Source organism: Syngnathus leptorhynchus, chromosome 3, assembly GCF_054491065.1.
Source record: "Syngnathus leptorhynchus isolate UIUO chromosome 3, UIUO_Slep, whole genome shotgun sequence".
Classification (NCBI taxonomy): domain Eukaryota; kingdom Metazoa; phylum Chordata; class Actinopteri; order Syngnathiformes; family Syngnathidae; genus Syngnathus; species Syngnathus leptorhynchus.
The window spans coordinates 7659392-7679592 of record NC_141197.1 but is presented as its reverse complement, the minus strand read 5'-3'; the positions used below and the strand labels follow the sequence as shown (position 1 = coordinate 7679592).

Sequence of the window (20201 nt, the reverse complement as noted above, 5' to 3'; positions counted from 1 at the left end):
AAACAAATCTTTGACTGATATGTAATATCAGTTAGACAAAAAGCAACTTTATTTCGGCCAGCGTATAATTTCAAAGTCCTAAAATAAGACAAGTACAAGTCTAGAAAGGCTTCTTGCAGTGTTTCTCGTAACTGCTAATAGATTCAGCAGATAGAAATTCACTTGAGATTCACTCACCATTAGGGTAGGACATGAATAATTCTGGTCTTAATATCATGTTGTTACTCTATCATCAGTGAACCAAAGAGGGACAATTTCCTTCCCTAAATATTTCCTTTGTACGCCCATCCCTCTGTGACATATTATGAGACGGATGAGCCAAAAGAAGTCTCCAGTTTGTATTGTTCTGCTGCCTGACTGCCTGCCACCACCTCTCCCAAAGACCTCCAAATCCTAATTCCCCCTCCCTGTCTGCCTGCCTGCCTGCCTGCGGCGGTGGGGGATGGGACAGTCGCTGCCCTTAGTTCAATCAGCCTCTCAGTGAACACACAAAAGGCTCCGCTCCAGGAAATTACACCAGGCGACTTGTAAAAACCCAAATCAAGAATATATACGAGGTAGCGGACGGAATTAAAACATAGCGGCACAGGCACGATAACAACATTTTCCTAAGCGCCTCCTGCACTTTAACAAGCTTTATTTATCTAAGGTGAATTAAGTTGAATTAAAAAAAGGAATTGCGGTCGATCAACATTAGGGAACAGATTTGAATATGTAAAAAGATAGCAAACTTTCTTTACTCAAGGATTAAAAATAAATACATTGCATCAATAATATTTTTTTGTGCAATAACATTCCAACAGCTGGGCTATGGTATCAGATTTGCAAATGATATTTATGTTCCCATGGTAGTCAATCTATTCCACTCCGTATTAGTTCTACATGAAGTGGCTCATATTATCCTTTGTGCGTGAAAAACCAACAGCACATGAGGCTTGCGCTATTTGTTCAGAAAAAAAATACCCAATGAGAGCGCATGTGCTTAATTGTTCCGCCGAGCAGCACAGAGGCCTTGTTTATGTGAACTTGGATGTCTGCTCTCATCCAGAGGAATGCCCCTGATGTGGGGGACAGAAAAAAAGGCCACCCACAGGGCAATGAGCTGTCATCGTTCATTCACTGGGGGTTGAATTTAGGAAATTCTTAAGCAGCCTCTGCAGTAGGGAAAAAAAAAAAAAGCAATTCTATGGGAGAAACTTCACAAAGGAAACTCATGGAGGGAGATTACCGGGAGGGCTTGTGTTTGGATGCCGAATGGCGTGGAGCGAGGAGTTGTAGCTAATCTGCAACTCAAACAAGAGTAAATCAGAGATAATCAACAGCGATTTACAATGCCAAGGCAGCGAGAAACACATCGAGCCAGAATGACCGTGTGTGTGAATCGGTTGGTGATTCATTCACTATGATGAAATACGCCCTCAAGAAGAGGCTTAGTCGAGAGTGCCACTCAACACGCTGGGGAGGAAACTGCAACAACGCAAGAGCAGGTAAAATGTTGAAACCCCATATTGCAGTGGCAGAAGAGGAAAAAAAAAATAAAAATACCCCAACCACCAGTCATTGAACTAGATTATTCAGTTGTAATAAAGGTTCTCAAAAGCCCAGTGCAGGAAAAAAAATAATGATCATGTCCAAATGATGAATTACACTTCAAGTCCAACGAGCTTGACTCCATGTGGAAAAATGCTTTGATAGAATTTGTTTATTTCCCTTGTAATTGACTTGCCATTCATAAGAAACACACATTTGTGGGATAAGCCGCATAACTGAGTATGTGTTGTGGCCATGTCAAGTGGGCCAAATCTTCAACGTCCGTGCCAAACAGCTTATTCTGCTGTCACACTTGACTCTTGCTATTATTTCTTTGGTGGATTGAAGTCTTATCAGTAACAAGTAAGAAACAATATATATTGGCTATTGTACAACTGGGAGCCCCCAATAGTGTGTGAATGAGCCATAAAGAGACAACCATGACTGCCCGCCATCCCTTCCTCAGCCAACGCGGTTATGTCACTCGCAGCTCATATCCCAGCAGCTACTCGTGAGAAGAAAACAACATCGATTCACAAATTGTACAAATGAAAGTTGCTGTAATATTAATGCAAATCCACGACATTGATCTGAATCGTTTTCCGAGACTTCAGCGATCTTATAAGAATAAAATGTATCTTACAGTTTTAGTAATCCTCTCAATAATTTGTAAATATGCCATGATTGTTTATTCACTTCTGCATTTCACGACGCATTCCCCTCGTGTTTCTTCATCAAGATGGCTTTTTGTTGGCTTCATCTCAAAATACCAAGGTGCAATAAATAAATAAACCAGTGAGTGCTCAGTGCAAATCAATTTAGAATACATTATTGAAATATTTTAATAATTTAGATACTATTTAAATAAAGCATCAAAAGTAAAACAACTTGTCAAAAAGTAGTAGATGATTGTTTTTAAGAATATTTTTCTTCACTGGTTTGGATTTACACAAAAGAGAGACACCATTGTCACTGTAAGATAAGTGAGCCACCCTCACAGCATTTTAGAGCATGTTTGACTAGTTTGCACGTAGGCACGGTATATTTGGCACGTTGGAAAGAGGGTGCGCTTGGGCACAATGGATAAAGCAAACTACAAAAATATGTGCGCTCGTTGACAGGGTGGATAACAACAGGATGGACGTCAGCAATGAATGTGCTTAATGGTGATTCAGCTAGCGAGACACTTTTTAACAAACATATTTTGATTTTGAAAAACATTTAAAAAAATAAATAAATCCATTGGTATTTCACAATGACTGGGTTAAGCTTGACATCCTCCACAGTAAGATAAATATCACAAAACATACATTGCAACTGTTATGTATGAAACTGTTTGGCCACTTATAATAAGACCTGAGAGTTTCATTATTCTGCTACATTTATGATGACTGAGTGATTCCAATAAGGTGATATTGACCCATGCGTATTAGAATTCAGGCGCACCCCTGATGATGTTGCTGGTGTTTATTTTATTCTCAACTGCTTATGTATATATTTATTGCATACACAAACATAGTACAGTAAATCTACCCTACCATATGTAGAATCTAAATTTTTCATATAGATGACTCATTCACAACTGTATGAATATTTATATTGAATTATGTATGTACGGTTTACACACACACACACACACACACACACACACACACACACACACACACACACACACACACACACACACACACACAGCTGCTTTCTGCTACAATTAAAACCGGAATTTCTACATTGCTTAAAAAAATTCCCCAAATCTAATATTTAGTTCTGTTCTTTTCTATGCTGGGTTGCATTCCAACAGCAGCCAACGGCCAACGAAATGCCTTGCATGAATACTTCAGCATCATGATTGGTATGCGTGTGCAAGAATCAGGTTGCAAAATGTTAATGGTAAATGAGCCAATTGTCAAGTAAACAGATACCTGATTTTCCATTGATATGAAAGTTACCGGTCACTTCAGACTAAAAAGATCTTCCTTTTACAATTTACCAACGATCCTGAAAATGGAAAAACGTTTTCAAGCGTAACCTCAATTTCCTTTAGTCAGATATGATGTGACATACACTCTTAAAAAGGCCACGATAAAAACAAGCCGATTTGGGTTAAAAATTTGACCTACTCAGGAATTTGGGTCAATTTTAAAAACAACCCAGCAGTTTTAAGGTTGTATGATGAAATATCTTTTTCTTTTTTCTTTAGTAAACCACAAATGTTCAATGATGCCTATTGGGCTACTTCTGCATTAAAAAAAAAAACATACTGTACATACCACGTACTAATGTCATGGTTTACATACGACTCCAACAAAGAGAAATTCACATAGAGAAATCATAAAAAGATGACATGTTGTGACATATGTGCCCCGGGCAGTACCAGAGCATGATAAACATGCTGCGTGGCAGTGTTTAGACTGAACATGTAACAAAATCTTCCGGAGTTATCTTACGCAGGGCGTGTTGGTACACGTACGACGACGAGATAAAATACCATTGAAGGACAAAAAAAGAAAAAGCACGAGTTGGAGTGTTTCTCACAGTGTGTTTATTCTTGTCGGAATGAAAGTGATCATGGCCGTGACTGTGGCTTAAGTGTACAACAAAATGATCCAAACTGTGTTTCACACAATGCAAGCTTTTATACCTCAAATGGGCAAACAAAGAAAAAGTGATTAAGGCTTGCTGTACGTTGCCGCACTGTGGGAAAGAAATGTAAGCCATTTGGATTGTTCTTGGATGACCCTGCCTCTCTTGCCAAAGCCCTCCGCATAATCACCCCTACTGTGCTGAGGTAATTGTCTCTCTGTCTGAAATAAATGAGTAGGCTGTGTTTTTACTCCCAAACTATTGTCGGTCTAAATGTGGCCGTAGGTGCTAGGAGGGTAATGATAGGCTGGGTATAAAAAAAGGAGGGGTCTCTGCATTTCTTTTTATCTCTCAATCCGCCAGTAAATTGCTCCTCTGCAGTCTCTTTTTAACTTGGTAGAAATCTGATAAGGGAGAAAAGTGGGCAAAATAAACTCAAGGCTTTTTGGAATTAAAGATACTTTTACATTCGGAATAATTGTGCAGAAAGCGGAAAGAAAGGGCGTGCCTTGCTTATAGTAAGTTTCTCCATCTCAGACTTAAAACTGACAAAAGCTTAGAAGGTTGTGCTTTTCTTGTGAATCACTGAATCTCTGCTGCAGGGAGTCGCCCACCTTCTGACATCAGTGAATATCCATTCATGATCAGGAACAACAAACTACCTTTCACAATTCTTTAATCTTTTCAGGCTGGTTCGACACTGCGAGTCTAATAGCCATTTTATTTTTTGACTGATTCCGTGCACATTTCATGTGGGTTTTTTTTTCCATGTTGTTTGAGCATACATAACAACAAGCTATCTACTTTGATTATGTCAAGCTTGCATTGACTGAATTTTTCCCTTCTGTGTTCACGCTGCACACAAGTCACCAAATATTCAATATGTACCTGGTTCTTTATTCAAGAACACCAATCCATGGGTCATTTCTCCTTACACAGGCATGACTCAAATACAATTTGAGCTTTTTGGGCACAAGAAAAAAAAAAGAATTGTGAAAATCCAGCCTTGCTTATGGAAAGCCAAGCATTGTTCAGTTTAATCAGTTTGCAAGTTTACCGGGAAAAAAAGGATCATTCTTTTCTTGTTTGGACTTAGAATAGAACATGCAATGTTCCCACCACATTTTCAATGCATTAAAATGAAATGATTTTTAACTTTACTGCTATTCAAACACACTGTTATTATTTTGAACTGGAGTGAAACGGACCGGTGGATTGTCGGTTCATCTCTTCCTCATTCCACTCTTTGGGGACGTCACTCTGCGGCCGAAGCGACCAGCCCCTTCTTGGCACCCTGGTGGTAGTGACTCTCCAGCTTCCCTGAAAAAGAAAAGAGGTGAAAGGGAAGGGCGGGAGGAAGGGGAGAGGAAGAGATGAATCAAAACACCATCAAAGGGACAGGGTGACCTTTCTGAGAGCTCAAGGCCTGCTGATTAGAGGCGGCCTTGGGTAGACACGGGAGAGAGCGGAGCACCGAGAGAGACGGGCCACGAAGAGAAAGCGAGAGCTAAAAGGCCAATGAGACTCTTTAATCCGTGGCTGAAAGAGATTAGAATACAGCCTTTGTTGACGGCAAAGTAAGGTGTCCTTTAATCTGGTTATAGAGATGTACATCCAGTGCGAAAATACACCGGAAAAAAAGACTTCCTATGACAAATCCAAAGACAGCCCCCCTCCCCCCCCCCCATATGGATAGAAACAATCAAAAAACTAATCTACTGATTGAACCTTGAAATGTTTCCAAGCCTTACAGCATATTAAATTGCATTAATATCAAGATGATCTTTACGGAAAACACTTGAGATTGTTTGCCATGGTGTGACTGACAATTAACATTGGTAATTATGAGGGATTAAATGTTAGAGACTTGATATGCTTTTAAATGCCACGCTTCAATGAAAAACAAAAGGCCGTGCCAATAAAGCAGATGGGTTCCCACCAAGGGTCTGTTAAGTTTTTTTTCCCCAGCTTTTCTATGCTACTCCTGGCTACTGCTTATTACTGGAGCGTTTTCTGTAAGACTACAAACAAAAAAAGAGCAACACACACTTGAGAGTATCAGGCAATTGTGTTAAAGCAAACCAGACTTGTTTTTTTCAAATGCTTGTAAACACCTTAATCTGACCACGTTTGTGTATTTAATGTTGGATGAACACACTTTAGCTACTGTTGCATGTACAGTATATATACAGAACTTCCATCGATCAAAGGTCAATGCTTTAATGCATCGGTGTCAAACTTAAGGCCCGGGGGCCAAATACGGCCGGCCACATCATTTTACGTGGCCCGCAAAGACAAATTGTGCATCGAATTCATGTGTTTTTTTTAAAATATGGAGTTATTGCTAGCAATTTTTATTTCCATTCATTATTGAAAATATTGGAAGCATTTTGGCCCTCTGAAAGAAACTATGACTATGATGCAGCTCACGAAAAAATTTGTTTGACACCCCCTGCTTTAATGCATATGGATGAAAGGAAACCATAATGTACGTACATTTGCATTTAGAGTGTAAACAACATGCACATTTTTTGCAAAAACTGCATTTTCCCATTCAAAGTTGAATACAAAATAGGAAAAAATAATTGTGTTAATCCATGCGCTGCCTCTTGTTACCCTAATGGAAGTCTCTCTGCGATTACTAAAGATTATAAATGAGTGCAAAACATTCACAAGAAGCATGGCAGTGTCTGTTTAATCAAACTATTTAGTGGGAAAGCCCCATGCACAGCGACTACAATGAATGCATTTAAAAGAAAGGCTTGTGGGTTGATCAGCAGTTTTTTTCTTTTTGTTCACTGTGAAATGATTTTCTTCCACCCGACAACTGGCAGGACATCTTTAGTAAAGTGAACACAAAATGGACACACATTCACTACACTTCACAAGCATTCCAAGATTTTTTTTCAGTATTCTGAGTAATGAGAACCAATGTGGAGAGAAATTTCACGGAGTTTGTTTGAAAATGCCTTAAAAATATGAGTCATCCATCAAAAAATATACTGACAATACAAAATAAATTAAGTGCCATATTGGACGTTTCAAGCTCACATTGTTCTTGTTGTGAAGCATTTTATTTTATTTTATTAGTTTATTTGACAGGGACAGTGTACATCAATGAGCATTTCTGTAGATGCAGCAGAATTAGCCAAGGGGCTATTTTTCATCTGTAGTCCCTGAGGCAAGATGTGTGAAGCGTTTTGCCCAAGAACACAATGACACGAGCTGAGTTCGAACCATCGACCCTCCGATTTCTGAACGACCCACTGTACTGCCTGAGCCACGGCCGCCAAAGATAGTTTAAGGAAAACAAGACGTCAAGATACCAACTACAGCAAATGATTTGGAACAGCAGTAAGCAATTCATAGTGGGAAAGGTGACGCTTTAGTGCAATCCATACGTCAGCACGACACTCTATATGTGGGCCAATAATCCTGTCTATGTCAAGAATGAACAGACCAGGATATCATCAGCGAGCATATGTTAAGAGCACCTGCTCAAACTGTTAAGCACATTGCCTTTTAAACGCTGCAAAGCCCTTTCATTGCTTTGGCGATTGGCGCGGTGATAAAACGATACGAGCACTTCGACAACATTTGTCGCGAGGATAGTAGCAGATTCTTTCAAAAAGAAGAATCTTATGAGTTTGCCGTTGAAAGGTAGGCTCATTATTGCCGAGTAAACAACCGCTGCTGCCGGATCAACGCTTTTGGCCCCGGGGTTAAGTGTCCGGTCGGATAAGCGTCGAGTGCATCACTGTGAAACACGGCCATTCTGTTGTCCAACACTGACATTAGCTGGCTGTTTTCACCATGGCTGACCCAAGGGAAACAAAAATGGTTGGTGAATCTCACTTGCGCTCTCACTTCATGTTGTCACGTTATGGCCTGACTCAGTGGGTAGCGGCAGAATAAACAAGGTGCCTGAGAGAAGTGCTCTTTGCTCGCCATTTCCAAGCCTTGTCAATCAAAGTGGTCTGTTACCACTAAGTGCTGCTTAGTTGTGGAAATACGATGAAAAACAGCCGGAAGGAAAATGCTTATTAAGTGGAAGACTCGAATCTGGAATGATACGTGTGAGCATCATTCTACTCACGCCTCTGAGAGGGAATAAATATTAGATGATAAGAGCTCATTAACTCAATCGAGCCACTTTATTATAAAAGAACAAAAGGTGTGTATGCGTGAGTAGCGAATCGGCACATTGCCACTTAAACCAAACAGCAAAATAAAAATCTGTTAAGCAGTCGAGTTTCTTGCCAACAGAGTCTGTATACCTCTCTAAACATTTCAAGAATGATTTGGTTTTGAGAGAAATGTCAGATAAAAAAAAAAGAAATAAACCAGCTGATTCCAGAAATGTAAAACTAGCCAAATTATACACTTACATTTGAAATCCAATTGCTCAACATTCCGTATGGCATAAAGCAACCAAAATGCAGAGAGTGTAAAAAATAAATCTGTACTGTGATGATTTCCTGCAAATATGAAACAAAATGGTTTCTCCAATGATTAACAGTCAGTCACATTATTTTGTATCATAGTAAACTACATCTACTGTACACTATAGCATTCCTGCTGACAAAGCTAACCACTAATTTTCAGGGTATCTGGCTATAATGCCATCACATAAAATTTGCTTTGGAATAATTTTTTTCAATTAGTGTTGTATCAAAATGGAGTGCGCTATTGAAATTTTAAGAGCCGTTCAATTGATTGAGTTGCATAATCTAATGTTAAAAATGTAAAGGTTTTTGAAGATGAGTAACAATTTAGATTGTGAAGGTTATAGTGACAAGTAGTTTCCTCAGTAAAGATGAATTGATTTCTCTGCACAACTGCACCCTGAGCCAGAAAATAAAGTCTTGTGAGCTGTAAAAACAGCACACATAATTGGCTTAGACAGAACTTTAAAGTCATGTACGTATGTATATGTATTAATCTGAATAGCCAACAATAACCACACTTCATTATTATTATTATTGTTATTTTACACATGGCAAAAATCTGTAAACATTAAACCATGAACAACAACCTAACCTGAGGAGGGAGTAGGCTACTCTAGCGGGTGCATGTATTCAACTATTTTAAAAGCAAGGTCAGTCTGACTGTGTGGATGAATATCGTTAATGGTTTTGAAGCTGCCAAGGGACAAAGGGAGGGAGGCGTGGAGGCGAAAGGCTCAAGAGGACAGCAGGAGAGCTAGCAAGAGGGTGAAGTATAAAAGGCTGGATCATCGATTGGCTGAGATAATTTCCCATTGATTGCTGCACTGCTTGGAGTTTGCGAGGAAGAAAAAAGAGGCCATTAAAAGAGCACAGGTTGTCTCCATCATTAAGATTGTACAACAAGCTCTTCAACACAGATGCTCATTCAGACACTGTGTAACATATTTACTAATTATTTTCCCAATATACTATATCATTGAAGACGAAAGCTCACTAGTGCTTCAAACCATAATCCCATGAGAACTCCTGGGCTGTCATGAGGGAAAAAAAAAAAAAAAAGGCATCAACATTGATATTGACATTGCCAGTGACATTAATAACACACAAGACCATCATCGACCTTGTATTAATGATCGAAATAATATTAGTCCACACACATGGACACACGTCCCAATGCCGCCAACACACCCCAGAAGGAGCACAAGCCAAATCAGAGTTTACCATCCTGTGCTGAACTTATAGGTTAATTCAATATATCATAACTTATGATATTTCATTTCAAAACCCCAAGGCAGTTGGAACATCTAATCCTTAGAAAGCCTTCGAAAAACATCTCTAGTGAGTACTTAGAGCCAAGATCATGTAGGCGTTACTATCTCAAAATACAGTGCCAGTTGCTTTCAAAAGAACACATCTCCTTGCCCAGCAGATGACAGTTTTCTTTTTCTGATACTAAACCTCCAGCTAATGGAGTTTGAAATGTGCAACCAAGCTGAGGATGCTCTAGTGGATGTGAATATAAACCCTTAGAGCCATGAGACAACAGCAAAACAGTGAGTGGAAACCCCCCCCAGTTTGGATTCTCATCTTGCTGTTAGTCACACCTAATTTAGATTCCCTTTCTATGCGTGTGACCGAGTTCATTTCCAAATGGCTAGAGAAGGAGATGTTTGAGACTTGTGTGCATGCTGTTTGCAAAGGCTTTGAGAGAAGCATGAACCACACGTCCCACTGAAAAGGAAACAGCCTCTCCGCATCTCTTGGTCTCTCCAAAACCTTGTTGCCTGAAGTTGTTTTTACAGACTGCAATGGCTGAGTGATTTCTCCAACCAACAGTGGGCTGTTGAAATGGTTTAGTCACGCGCATGACAGCTCGTCACCACTCACACGAGAAGCAGCGTCTGACAAGTCATGGAAAGCAAAGGTGTTGCTGGTTGCTTGGTTAGTAGTGGAGTAGTTATGACATTATGATCGCTGGATTATGTTACTGCCGAAGCAAACAGCAGCTTCAACCGTATCTGTTTTTGGTTTTGAAGGGAAATTTGAGGGGTATTATATCTCTGTTAATCCCCCCAAATAATACAATTCATTTATTTGAGGATAACAGTTAACATTTTACGATATGGTAAGGTCTTAAAAATAATCTCCCTCAACTACATTCAGGTTCATTAGCATCTTGTCGTAGGACAATAATTGTTCCTCTAACTGTAAAGGCAAACAAACAAGAAGAGCCTGCTGCAACCTTATTTAGACAGGATAGATGTATAAAGGGCTTTAAGTATTGAATTCATAGGGGGATAACAGGAGCGTGAGGGGCTGTGTTTGTTACTGTTGTGCTTCACTTGCTGCTCTTGATAACGCACAAATATAATTATAACGTGTCTGAAAATATGTAGCGGTAACATCCAGAAGCATTTTTGTATTCAGGAACTCCGAACGTGTGAATTTGTGTTTGTCCCCCACCCCCAAAATATACTTACAACACAGTTGAATATAAAAGAAGGAACAGATGGCCGTTCCTTCTGGAAGCCATGTGTTACACGTCCTACTCTGTCAGAGCACCACTGATGTTTGGTCCTTCATTTGGAAGTGTGTTATTTACAAAAACGCAAAGGTTTTTAAAGCACTATAGATATAATACACTGAGACTGTACAAAATTGTCCCTTTCTGCTGAAATGACTTGCATCCAGCATTCCATAACAGGGAGCAAGCTCTCTGCGCAGTCATGAGTCGTCGCTGAAAATGAGCCAGAGCTTATCAATCATTCTGCTCCCATGCTGTGTTAACAAGCTAGTGATTCACGTTTTACTGAGATAACTGGAGATCATGAAAACATTACATTAACAGTCATTTAGTACATTCAGGATGTACACAAAGTAACAATCTTTAATATTGCATGTACAAATGTAATGACAAAGGGTCAATTAAGTTAATAATATATGTGTAGTGAAAAAAAATTGCTTTTAATTTTGCATGTACAATACACCACTCTGCAATCCCCCAATAGTATAGTAACAAGTAAAGCAAAAATGCTATCTTCAAACAATTACAAAGTTTCTGATGGAAAAAAGAAATCTTTCCTTTAAAGTTAATCATCAAGATACTTCAAATGGAGCTACCAAACTATCAAACTTAGATAGTTTTGACCTTTTGTCAAGTACATTTTGCAGTACAAATTGGAATTGGATTAAGAAAAAACGTTCAATTACACAACATAATCATCACTTCAGGTTCCTAATTTGTTATTTCAATGTATTTATTGCATCAATAGTGTAATTATTTTCCCTTCACATGGGATTTATTGTGCGCCAACAGCAAAACAACATCAGCTTCCTCACTGGGGTTGTTATAGTGAAAATGTATTTCTTTAATTTTCTTTCCATTCTTAACATGGTTAACTTGGTTTACCCGGAAATGTGCAAAATACAAAATTGCAACCTTACTAGTACAATTGCTTTCATGCCTATGACTGAGTATTAAGCTCATTAAAATCAAGACTTTGTACAGAACAAATTAATGCTTCAAAGAATAAATGAATGAATCAAACACTATTAAAATATCAACTTTGCACTTGACATTCCAACAATACACATTGCACACATTCACACAGAAACGAACATTTTTACTTTGCAGTTGACATTCCAACAATACACATTCACACAGAAACTTATATTCTGCATATTTTTTAAAATGCATTTCCAATTCAAAGACTGAAATAAGAGCAGATTAAAAATATGACTCATTCTTAGCTAGGCTTCAATCATTAAGCCGTGGCTGTTTGGCGTATTCCAACAGTATTATGAAAATAATATAATATAATATTATGTATATATATGTATATATGTATATGTATATATGTATATGTATATGTGTATGTATATGTGTATGTATATGTGTATATATATATATATATATATATATATATATATATATATATATATATATATATATATATATATATATAATTTTTTCTTTCATTATATAGTCTCATGTTGTGTCATTAGCCAAAGAATATAAACATTTGGCAAGAGGTATTTCTAAAGAATGGGGCTGGCAATGGAAAAGGCTTGATCCCCTCTAAGCCTTCATTGTGTCCTTGGTACCTCTAATAGAAGAAGCTTAGAGAGGTAAGGTGGGGCAAGGCCATTTAAAGATTTGAAAACAAATAACCTAATCTTGAAAATAACTAAGATGTACAGGGAGCCAGTGAAGCGATACCAGAGTAGGTGCTATGTGCTCCCTCTTACAAGCTCCAGTTAGGAGGTGAGCCGCAGCATTTTGCACCAACTTGCTAGAGGACTGGCTGACTCCAAAATAAAATGCATTATAGTAATCCAACCAAGATGTGAATTACTGTTTCAAAGTGCTGTTGAGGAAGAAGACGCTGCCATCTGCCTATGATGAAATCCTGGCATCAAATCCATAAGCATTCGCAAATTCTAAAGTGAATCATGAGTTTCAATATTTAGTTATAGATTTGTCTGAAATGGTAAACAAAGTGGATCACTAGACAACTAATCTCAACATCATGCTACGAAAAGAATATCTGCTTTTCAAAACACATACTGTACACACACAACTAACATACTGACTCAGTGTATAAGTAGCAGTCCAAATCTCAAATACTCTTGAAGTAACCACAATATTGCTACAATAATTCAATCCTCTACGGCAGCTCTAAATAAGTATTCCTCACTTCATCCCCTCTGACTCTAACTCAGACGCTCTGGGTCTACTACAAACCCAAATGCAATCAGTGCAAAGAAGTTTACAGACACATTCAGATATGAACTGTTCATTATTAACTGGTTCAGCTTTTACTGAAGTGGAAGAGAGGAAGTAGTAATAACTACAAAGCATCAAATGAAAAATCATGAATATAGCTTAGACTAAAAGAATAACACATTTTCAGGATGTACTCTATAAAGAGATTTTTTGCAAAAGGTGCACAAAACCGATTAGTTTGTGAATGTTAATGATGCTCTCAGCCTGAAGTGATAGTGATGCTAATGGGGAAACATGGTGACACTGCCCAAAAGACAAGAGTGAAAATCAGGGCAGTCCTTCATAAGATGTTTTATTCTGTTTACATTAGCTTCTGTCATAACTTCTACAGTTCCAGCAATGAGATGTCACCAAGGCCGAGTCTTGTTGCATGTTGTTTTAACTGCCGTTACTCACAGCAAATTAGGCATATCCATATGAGAGGGAAAAAAAGCCTCCTAAAATGAGTGCGCATAATCCAAGAGTAAAACCAGAAACAGCAATGTGGAAATACCAGGTCAGAGCCAATTGGATCCAGATTTGAAGACTTCCAGCCGTTTCAGAAAGTGGGTGGTAAAAAAGACTTTTCTTGTCACACATAACTTTGAAATGACAAAATTGGCTGGGAAGGTCCAGGTTCCATCTCTTTGGGAGAAAATGTTCTTAACATCTCTCTAAAATCACACAAAAGCTATTCCACGGAAATCAGACTATTATGATGTGCGACAAATGGAGTACAGAGTATGAAATTGTATTTATTATTCAACCATATTTATTGAATTCTCATGTGGTGATATGTAGATATTTGATGACACATACATAGTGTTTCTTTTGCTACATACACTGGGACTGACATTTCTTGCAGCAGTTTAATTCCATCCATTTTCTTCCACTTGTCAGGTTGCGGGGTCGCGGGGTCACCTAAGCAGAGAAGCTCAGACTTTCCTCTCCTCGAGCCCTTTGTCCAGCTCTTCCTTGTCTTGGTTTTTCCCTGGGGCCTCTTCTCAGTCACTCATGCCCAGAACACGTGAGCTGGGGGATCTCCAGGAGGAATTCTAACCAGATGCCAAAGCCATCTCATCTGGCCACTTTCGATGTTGAAGAGCAGCATTTCTACTATGAACAGCACTCAGATGAACATACTTGTATCTATCTCTAAGGGAGATCCTTGATCCATTGTGGGGGGAAATCATTTCAGATCACAGCTCACCATAGTTGTGATTGTGAACGTGTAGATTCATCTGTTAAGCAAACAGATATTCACTGGGAAATCGAGAGCTTCGCTTCTCAGCTCGGCTCCTTCTTTACAACGACAGATCGATGATGCATCACAGCGGCTTGGCCAAGCCTTTGCTGCTTCTCCATTCCAAATAAGCACCAATCAAACGAGGTGAGATTTGAGCGTGATCAACTCAACTGTGCATCCTCCACTGCACTCTCGCAGTATGCCAGGTTCTGTAATGATATTTGATAAATCGGGCCAGAGGTTTTGCCGCAATTCCAAATATGAATCGCTGAAGTGTGATGTGGCGACATTGAAAATAACAGTCAAATGCACAGAAGCTTTGACACAGACTAAAAATTCTATTCTAGGTTTAAGTTTCTGATGAACGACAATCTTCATCACAGTCATACCTTTTCAGATTTCACTATGATTGCCTGTTTGACAATTGAAGTCTCGCAGCAAGAAGATGAGGGAGTTCGCAAAAAGAGCACTCTGCATCACCCCCTGCAATGACTGCAAAAGGTGAGGGCACTCTGAACTGCTGCTTGTCCGGACTAAAATAAATACGTCCCAACTCTAGATCCAGGACAGCCTGGTCTCATATAGGTAAAAGAAAATAAATCCATTCACTCCAAGAAAATGAACAGGGACAGAATGATATTCTGCAAAAGGTAGAGTGATGTCAATTCTGAAGTATGTATTGAATTGAATACATATTTTATGATTCATTCATTCAGCCGTTTCAGAATTCATTTTGTGATTAATCCCCTTTCCTAGGCAATCGAAAAAAAATGCTTAACTGCAAAACAAAAGATGGGCACAACCATCAGGCTTGTGCTTTCCCAACAGTAAAGCATCCTTTGACCATTCATGTGAGGAATTGTTTTTCAGCCAAGTGAGTGGGCTCACTAAACATTTTGTACACAGCCATTAACAACAAATGATACCAGAACCTCCTGGACCAGGGGGTGGGCAAAATCTTGACTTGCACAATTTGAAAGAAGGGCCGGCCGGGTCAGGAACATTTGGATAGAGTATTGCGCCTTTAAAATGTGCAAAATAGCTTTAATCCTTTTACAGGGGGGAGAATAAGTGGCTGCTTTATTCTCTCTTCCATCTAATTCACATAGCATCACAATAACTTGCTCAATCCGCCTGATATTGTCATCTTCTCTTTTAATGAAATGTCCACAGACTTGGGTGTGTAAGGAGACGGACGGCAAACGGACCCCTTTAACTGCCCAACAACATCCCTGATCTAAATTAATGTAACAAAGTACCCAAAGCTCCCTGAAAACATGCCTTTCTAAAAAAAAAAACAAAAAAAAAACAAAAAACAGGACTTTCTATACAACACACTTTCGGGGTTAACGCGATACCCAAATTCTGGACCCCAAAGTCCCCGTAAAATCAAGATTTAGGTGTAGTATGTTTACATCAATTAATATGCATTAATATGCGGCGTTAGCACATTATTGGGCAAAATAGTTGGATAAGTTCAGTGGGCCATGTTAAAATGATACCTAGACAAAGTTCTCCCACCCATTCAAGAACTGTTTGGTGACAGACAATGATTTTTTTTAGAATGATTGAGCACCTTGCGGTCAGGAAAAAGAAACAAAAAATAGTAATATTTTTGGTTCATGGCCAGGAAAATGTGGAAGCCAATACTTTTGGTGACAGCTGTAGAATGTATTATTCAGACAGTTGCCACATGCAACGTCGCTCTTGTTATCAGATGTTGTAGATGTTTTTAGAATTCTTGTGAGCTGCTACTGTCCATTTTGCTGCTGAAAAACCTCAAAATAGTTTCTTCATTACGTGAGTAATAAAAGTTTATTTTATTGTTTTGTATTCTGCTAAAGGTTTTGGTGACTTTTTGACCCTGGGAGTGCTTAATTTATTTGTGTTTATTTTCCGTGGATTTTTTTTTTTTTTACCCATGCCTTGGATTATGTTGGACCTCTTGAATTGCAATGTTAGTTATGGCAAGGTTGAGAATCCACATTCAGAGTATTTTAATCAGACTTGAATAATGGGATGCTTTCATCAGAGGAATGCCTAAAATAATCCGATTGAGATGCAATTACATGTCATTTATGCATACGTATCTCTAGAAATGTGTGCTATATATATATATATATATATATATATATATATATATAGCATCACACTTTCATTACTACTTTGACATCATATCTCTTGTTCTTAGTATTCCATTTATCATTCATCCTCTTAAGAGCAGAAATCCTCTTTTTACGTGACACATACATTTGAATTCAGAGGCTTTAAAACGATATACATTCTTTATTCTATTCTAGTACAACCGCATTATTACAAAGGGTCCTTATAAAGCAGCCTCGGTTTCATCTAATTAGAATGTAAATGTAGTGTGGGCTGGGAATGGATCACAGAGGATAGACATCGGCATTTAGATTATGCTGAGACTAGATTAATGATGACACTACGTGTTGGTGAGATAGCCTTTTTGAAAGCAACTTGGCAATTTACTAATTGTATTTTACCACTAGTAACAAAGACTGTTACCTTTGTGGTAACTCATACACGCACACCATCCATCCATCCATCCATCCATCCATCCATCCATCCATCCATCCATCCATCCATCCATCCATCCATCCATCCATCCATCCATCCATCCATCCATCCATCCATCCATCCATCCAGTTCATGACAACTATTGTGGTAGGAAAACGCTTTATAAAAACATAACATAAAATAACAATGCAACAGAAACATTGACAATAACACAAACATAACAACTATATAAACAAGAACATGTGTGCTTTAAAACACACACTGACATCACATTTTACGTCTTGGCACGAAACCTCAATTTGACGCTTTGCAGTTGAAATCTGTTCACCTCTCAGGAATTCCTCATTGGGGGCAGATGCCATGAACTGAACAGCAAAGACCAAACAGAAAACCAAAGCTAGAACAGAGACAGCAGGGAGAGGGGATGGGAGAAAGGGGGGGGGGGGGGGGGAGCAGAATAGAATAAATTGAAGCTGATCCGGTACTCTGCATTCTGAGGAGCCTCCATTTGCATATCTGTGCAGCAGTGCAGAGGGGAAAAATGTGTCGGTACTGACAGCAAGCTGCATATCTTAAACCTACGCTGACACCCCTGCAGGCACTATCCTCACAAACACTGATATAGAGGGAACACCAAATCTGCACACTCTCCACACACACTAGAGGTCAGAATGGAAAGCTTTGTGTATTGCTTTGTCCCTGGACGGTGAAGTACAGTGGTGCTTGTTGTTTAACATTCAGCTCAAGTACATACAAGACTCATCTCTAGGGAAAGGAGCCAATGCGGCAGGCCATTCACTCACCACTCCCAGACAGAACTAGTCGTATGTGTATAAATAGGTATGCATCCTACTAGAATATTTCTAAAGCACTTTTCGGTGTTTAAAAAAACACACGTACTTGGTATATAAGCAAGACATTTAGGCATGAGGTAAGACAATATGAGGGAAGAAAGAATAAAAGGATCACAGAGACGTTGTAACATGCACATATTGTTAAGACTCATGGGAGAGCATTGTGAGTCCACTGATCCACGTCTGCTTGCATTTACAGCTCTTCAGCTTTTTCCTCTAAGTGATTGAGCAGCCGTAGCATAGCATTAAAAAAATGAGGCAATACAACTAAGATGAGAACATATTCGACTCCATATTGATTGTGCAAGCTGCTCAGACAAATCGCTGATACGGGAACGGAACCTTCCTGAATAATTAATGTTACCATTTTTAGGACATGCAGAAATGCGCAATAAATCCTCTCATAGCGTTTGGGTTTTTTGCTTTCAAATATTGAACATCCTCTTGTGGATTGAGCCAAATCTCAGACAGCTTTATTAGACAAGATATGATAGTGATGTATATTTTTTTTCTTTGCAAGGGGGTGGTGGCTGAGTCATATTCAAAGACTTTCTTCATGCAGTTTGTTATGAACAGACAGTGGTGGATTTGATATGGTATTGCATCAGCAAAAAAAATAATCTTATTTGTCTCACACTGTTTGAAAGACTGAGTGGTCTTCCACCAGTCTAGCTTTCCTCTTTTTTTTGTCTGCTCTATGTGGGGGAGGAGTGCAAGCACAAACCCTGGCAGACTTTTGCGCCTCTACTCCCACTGCACATAATTCTTACTACTTTGGACAAAAGCCCATGCCAAACATTATTTGCGTGAGTGCACGTTTGCAGTGGGAGGGCTACGGAGCAAGTGGAATAGAATTAACAGCTGGGGTTTAAAAAGTGGTTAGTAATATTTCCTGATGAATAGTTTCGCAAGCTGTATCTCTTCATTAGACATGTGCGACGAGGCTGCGGTGCTTACGATGAACAACGCGACTGGAAAATAATCAGAGGATTGATTCCCTTGGGACTGGTTAAGTAGCTCATTTGCTCAAGGTTAACTTGGCTCAAGGTTATGTTTGGGGCCCCGCACACTGGCTGGCTGTAAAACCGAGAGGAGGAAAAATGCTGATGGGCCTGCCAAATGTCAGAATATATCCTGTCGACTGACGGGTGAGAAATGGCAAGGAGAGAAGGTGAAGTGGTGAGAGACAAAGTATATATATTACAAAGTAGATGTACTTGCCCTTTTTAGTGCATGAATGTGAGGGGGGAAGGAGAAGTGGAAGTCAGGGAAGTCGCAACACAGTGAAAAAGCTACTTGGCATGCTCCAGGCACGATGACATTAATCCAGCAGAACTCATGGCATCATTTCCCATGACAGATGTAACAGGATTGTTTAATAAGAATGGAAAGTGAGCCATGTTATTCACATTTCAGAGCACGGACTAGAATTAATCTAAACGTGCCCTCAAATGTGTGTGTAGGACAAATAAGCTTAGGAAAACACATGAATGCTCAATGTTATCGCTACAAGGACTACCAACAAATCCGGGAGACCTATACAAACATTTCGGAGACCGGTGCAACGCTGTTACTCGAGCAAAGACACACTTCAAACAGATGTAGAGCAAATAAACAGAGGCAGCTGGGGGAAGGAAGCACAGCCCCTTCCTGATTAACAGTTTGCTGTCACGTGTCTTGTGATAATACTTAAAGAGGCTAACACTTCAATCAAGCGGGTGGCGATGGTGGGTAGGGGTTTGTAATTATGAAAATATGCCACAGCATGCAATTAGCTCTCTTATATGTGTCATTTGTTAACTTAGCTGTGTTCTGTGTCACACGGTAATTACCCCCAAGCACTGTAGGCATGTGACAAATGCTTTGTGCTCACTCACCGAGTGAGCTCGAGCTCTTTTATCATTATTTCAAACGCCGTGACAAGCGACAATAACAAATTCATGTCGGAGCTGTCCGTTCAGGAATCACTTGTTTTGATTACAAAATTTCCCATGAATTCAAACCATCTTTACTGTTTCATCAATACAGAGAATCCTGGAAATAATCATCTCTAAATAAAGGGAGGATGGATGCTCAATCGATGTACCTCACCCACTGTTTGTCTCCTTCAGCAACGTATCAGGCTAAAGCTGTGCGGTAGCCAATGCTATTGATTTTTTTTTTTCATTGAAGAGCGGGGGTTGGGAGACACAGAGGAGGTTCGGCTCATGATGGAAATTTTCAGAGTGGCTTCAGTG

The 20201-nt window shown here is 39.2% G+C and overlaps 1 protein-coding gene across 2 annotated transcripts in view; it reads right to left on the bottom strand.

Annotated features, from left to right (window-relative positions):
• Nucleotides 1-4989: 4989 nt before the first annotated feature.
• The window catches only part of trip4 (thyroid hormone receptor interactor 4), a 55071-nt gene continuing 39859 nt past the window's right edge, over nt 4990-20201 (bottom strand). The window contains exon 13 of one of the 2 annotated variants that reach the window (XM_085908208.1): nt 4990-5433. In XM_085908208.1, coding sequence (XP_085764334.1) covers nt 5369-5433 — 65 coding nt within the window. In that variant the 3' untranslated portion in view covers nt 4990-5368. Of the gene's footprint in view, nt 5434-17245; nt 17508-20201 lie in introns of those variants that run through there. The other variant, XM_085908206.1, reaches the window with a different exon arrangement.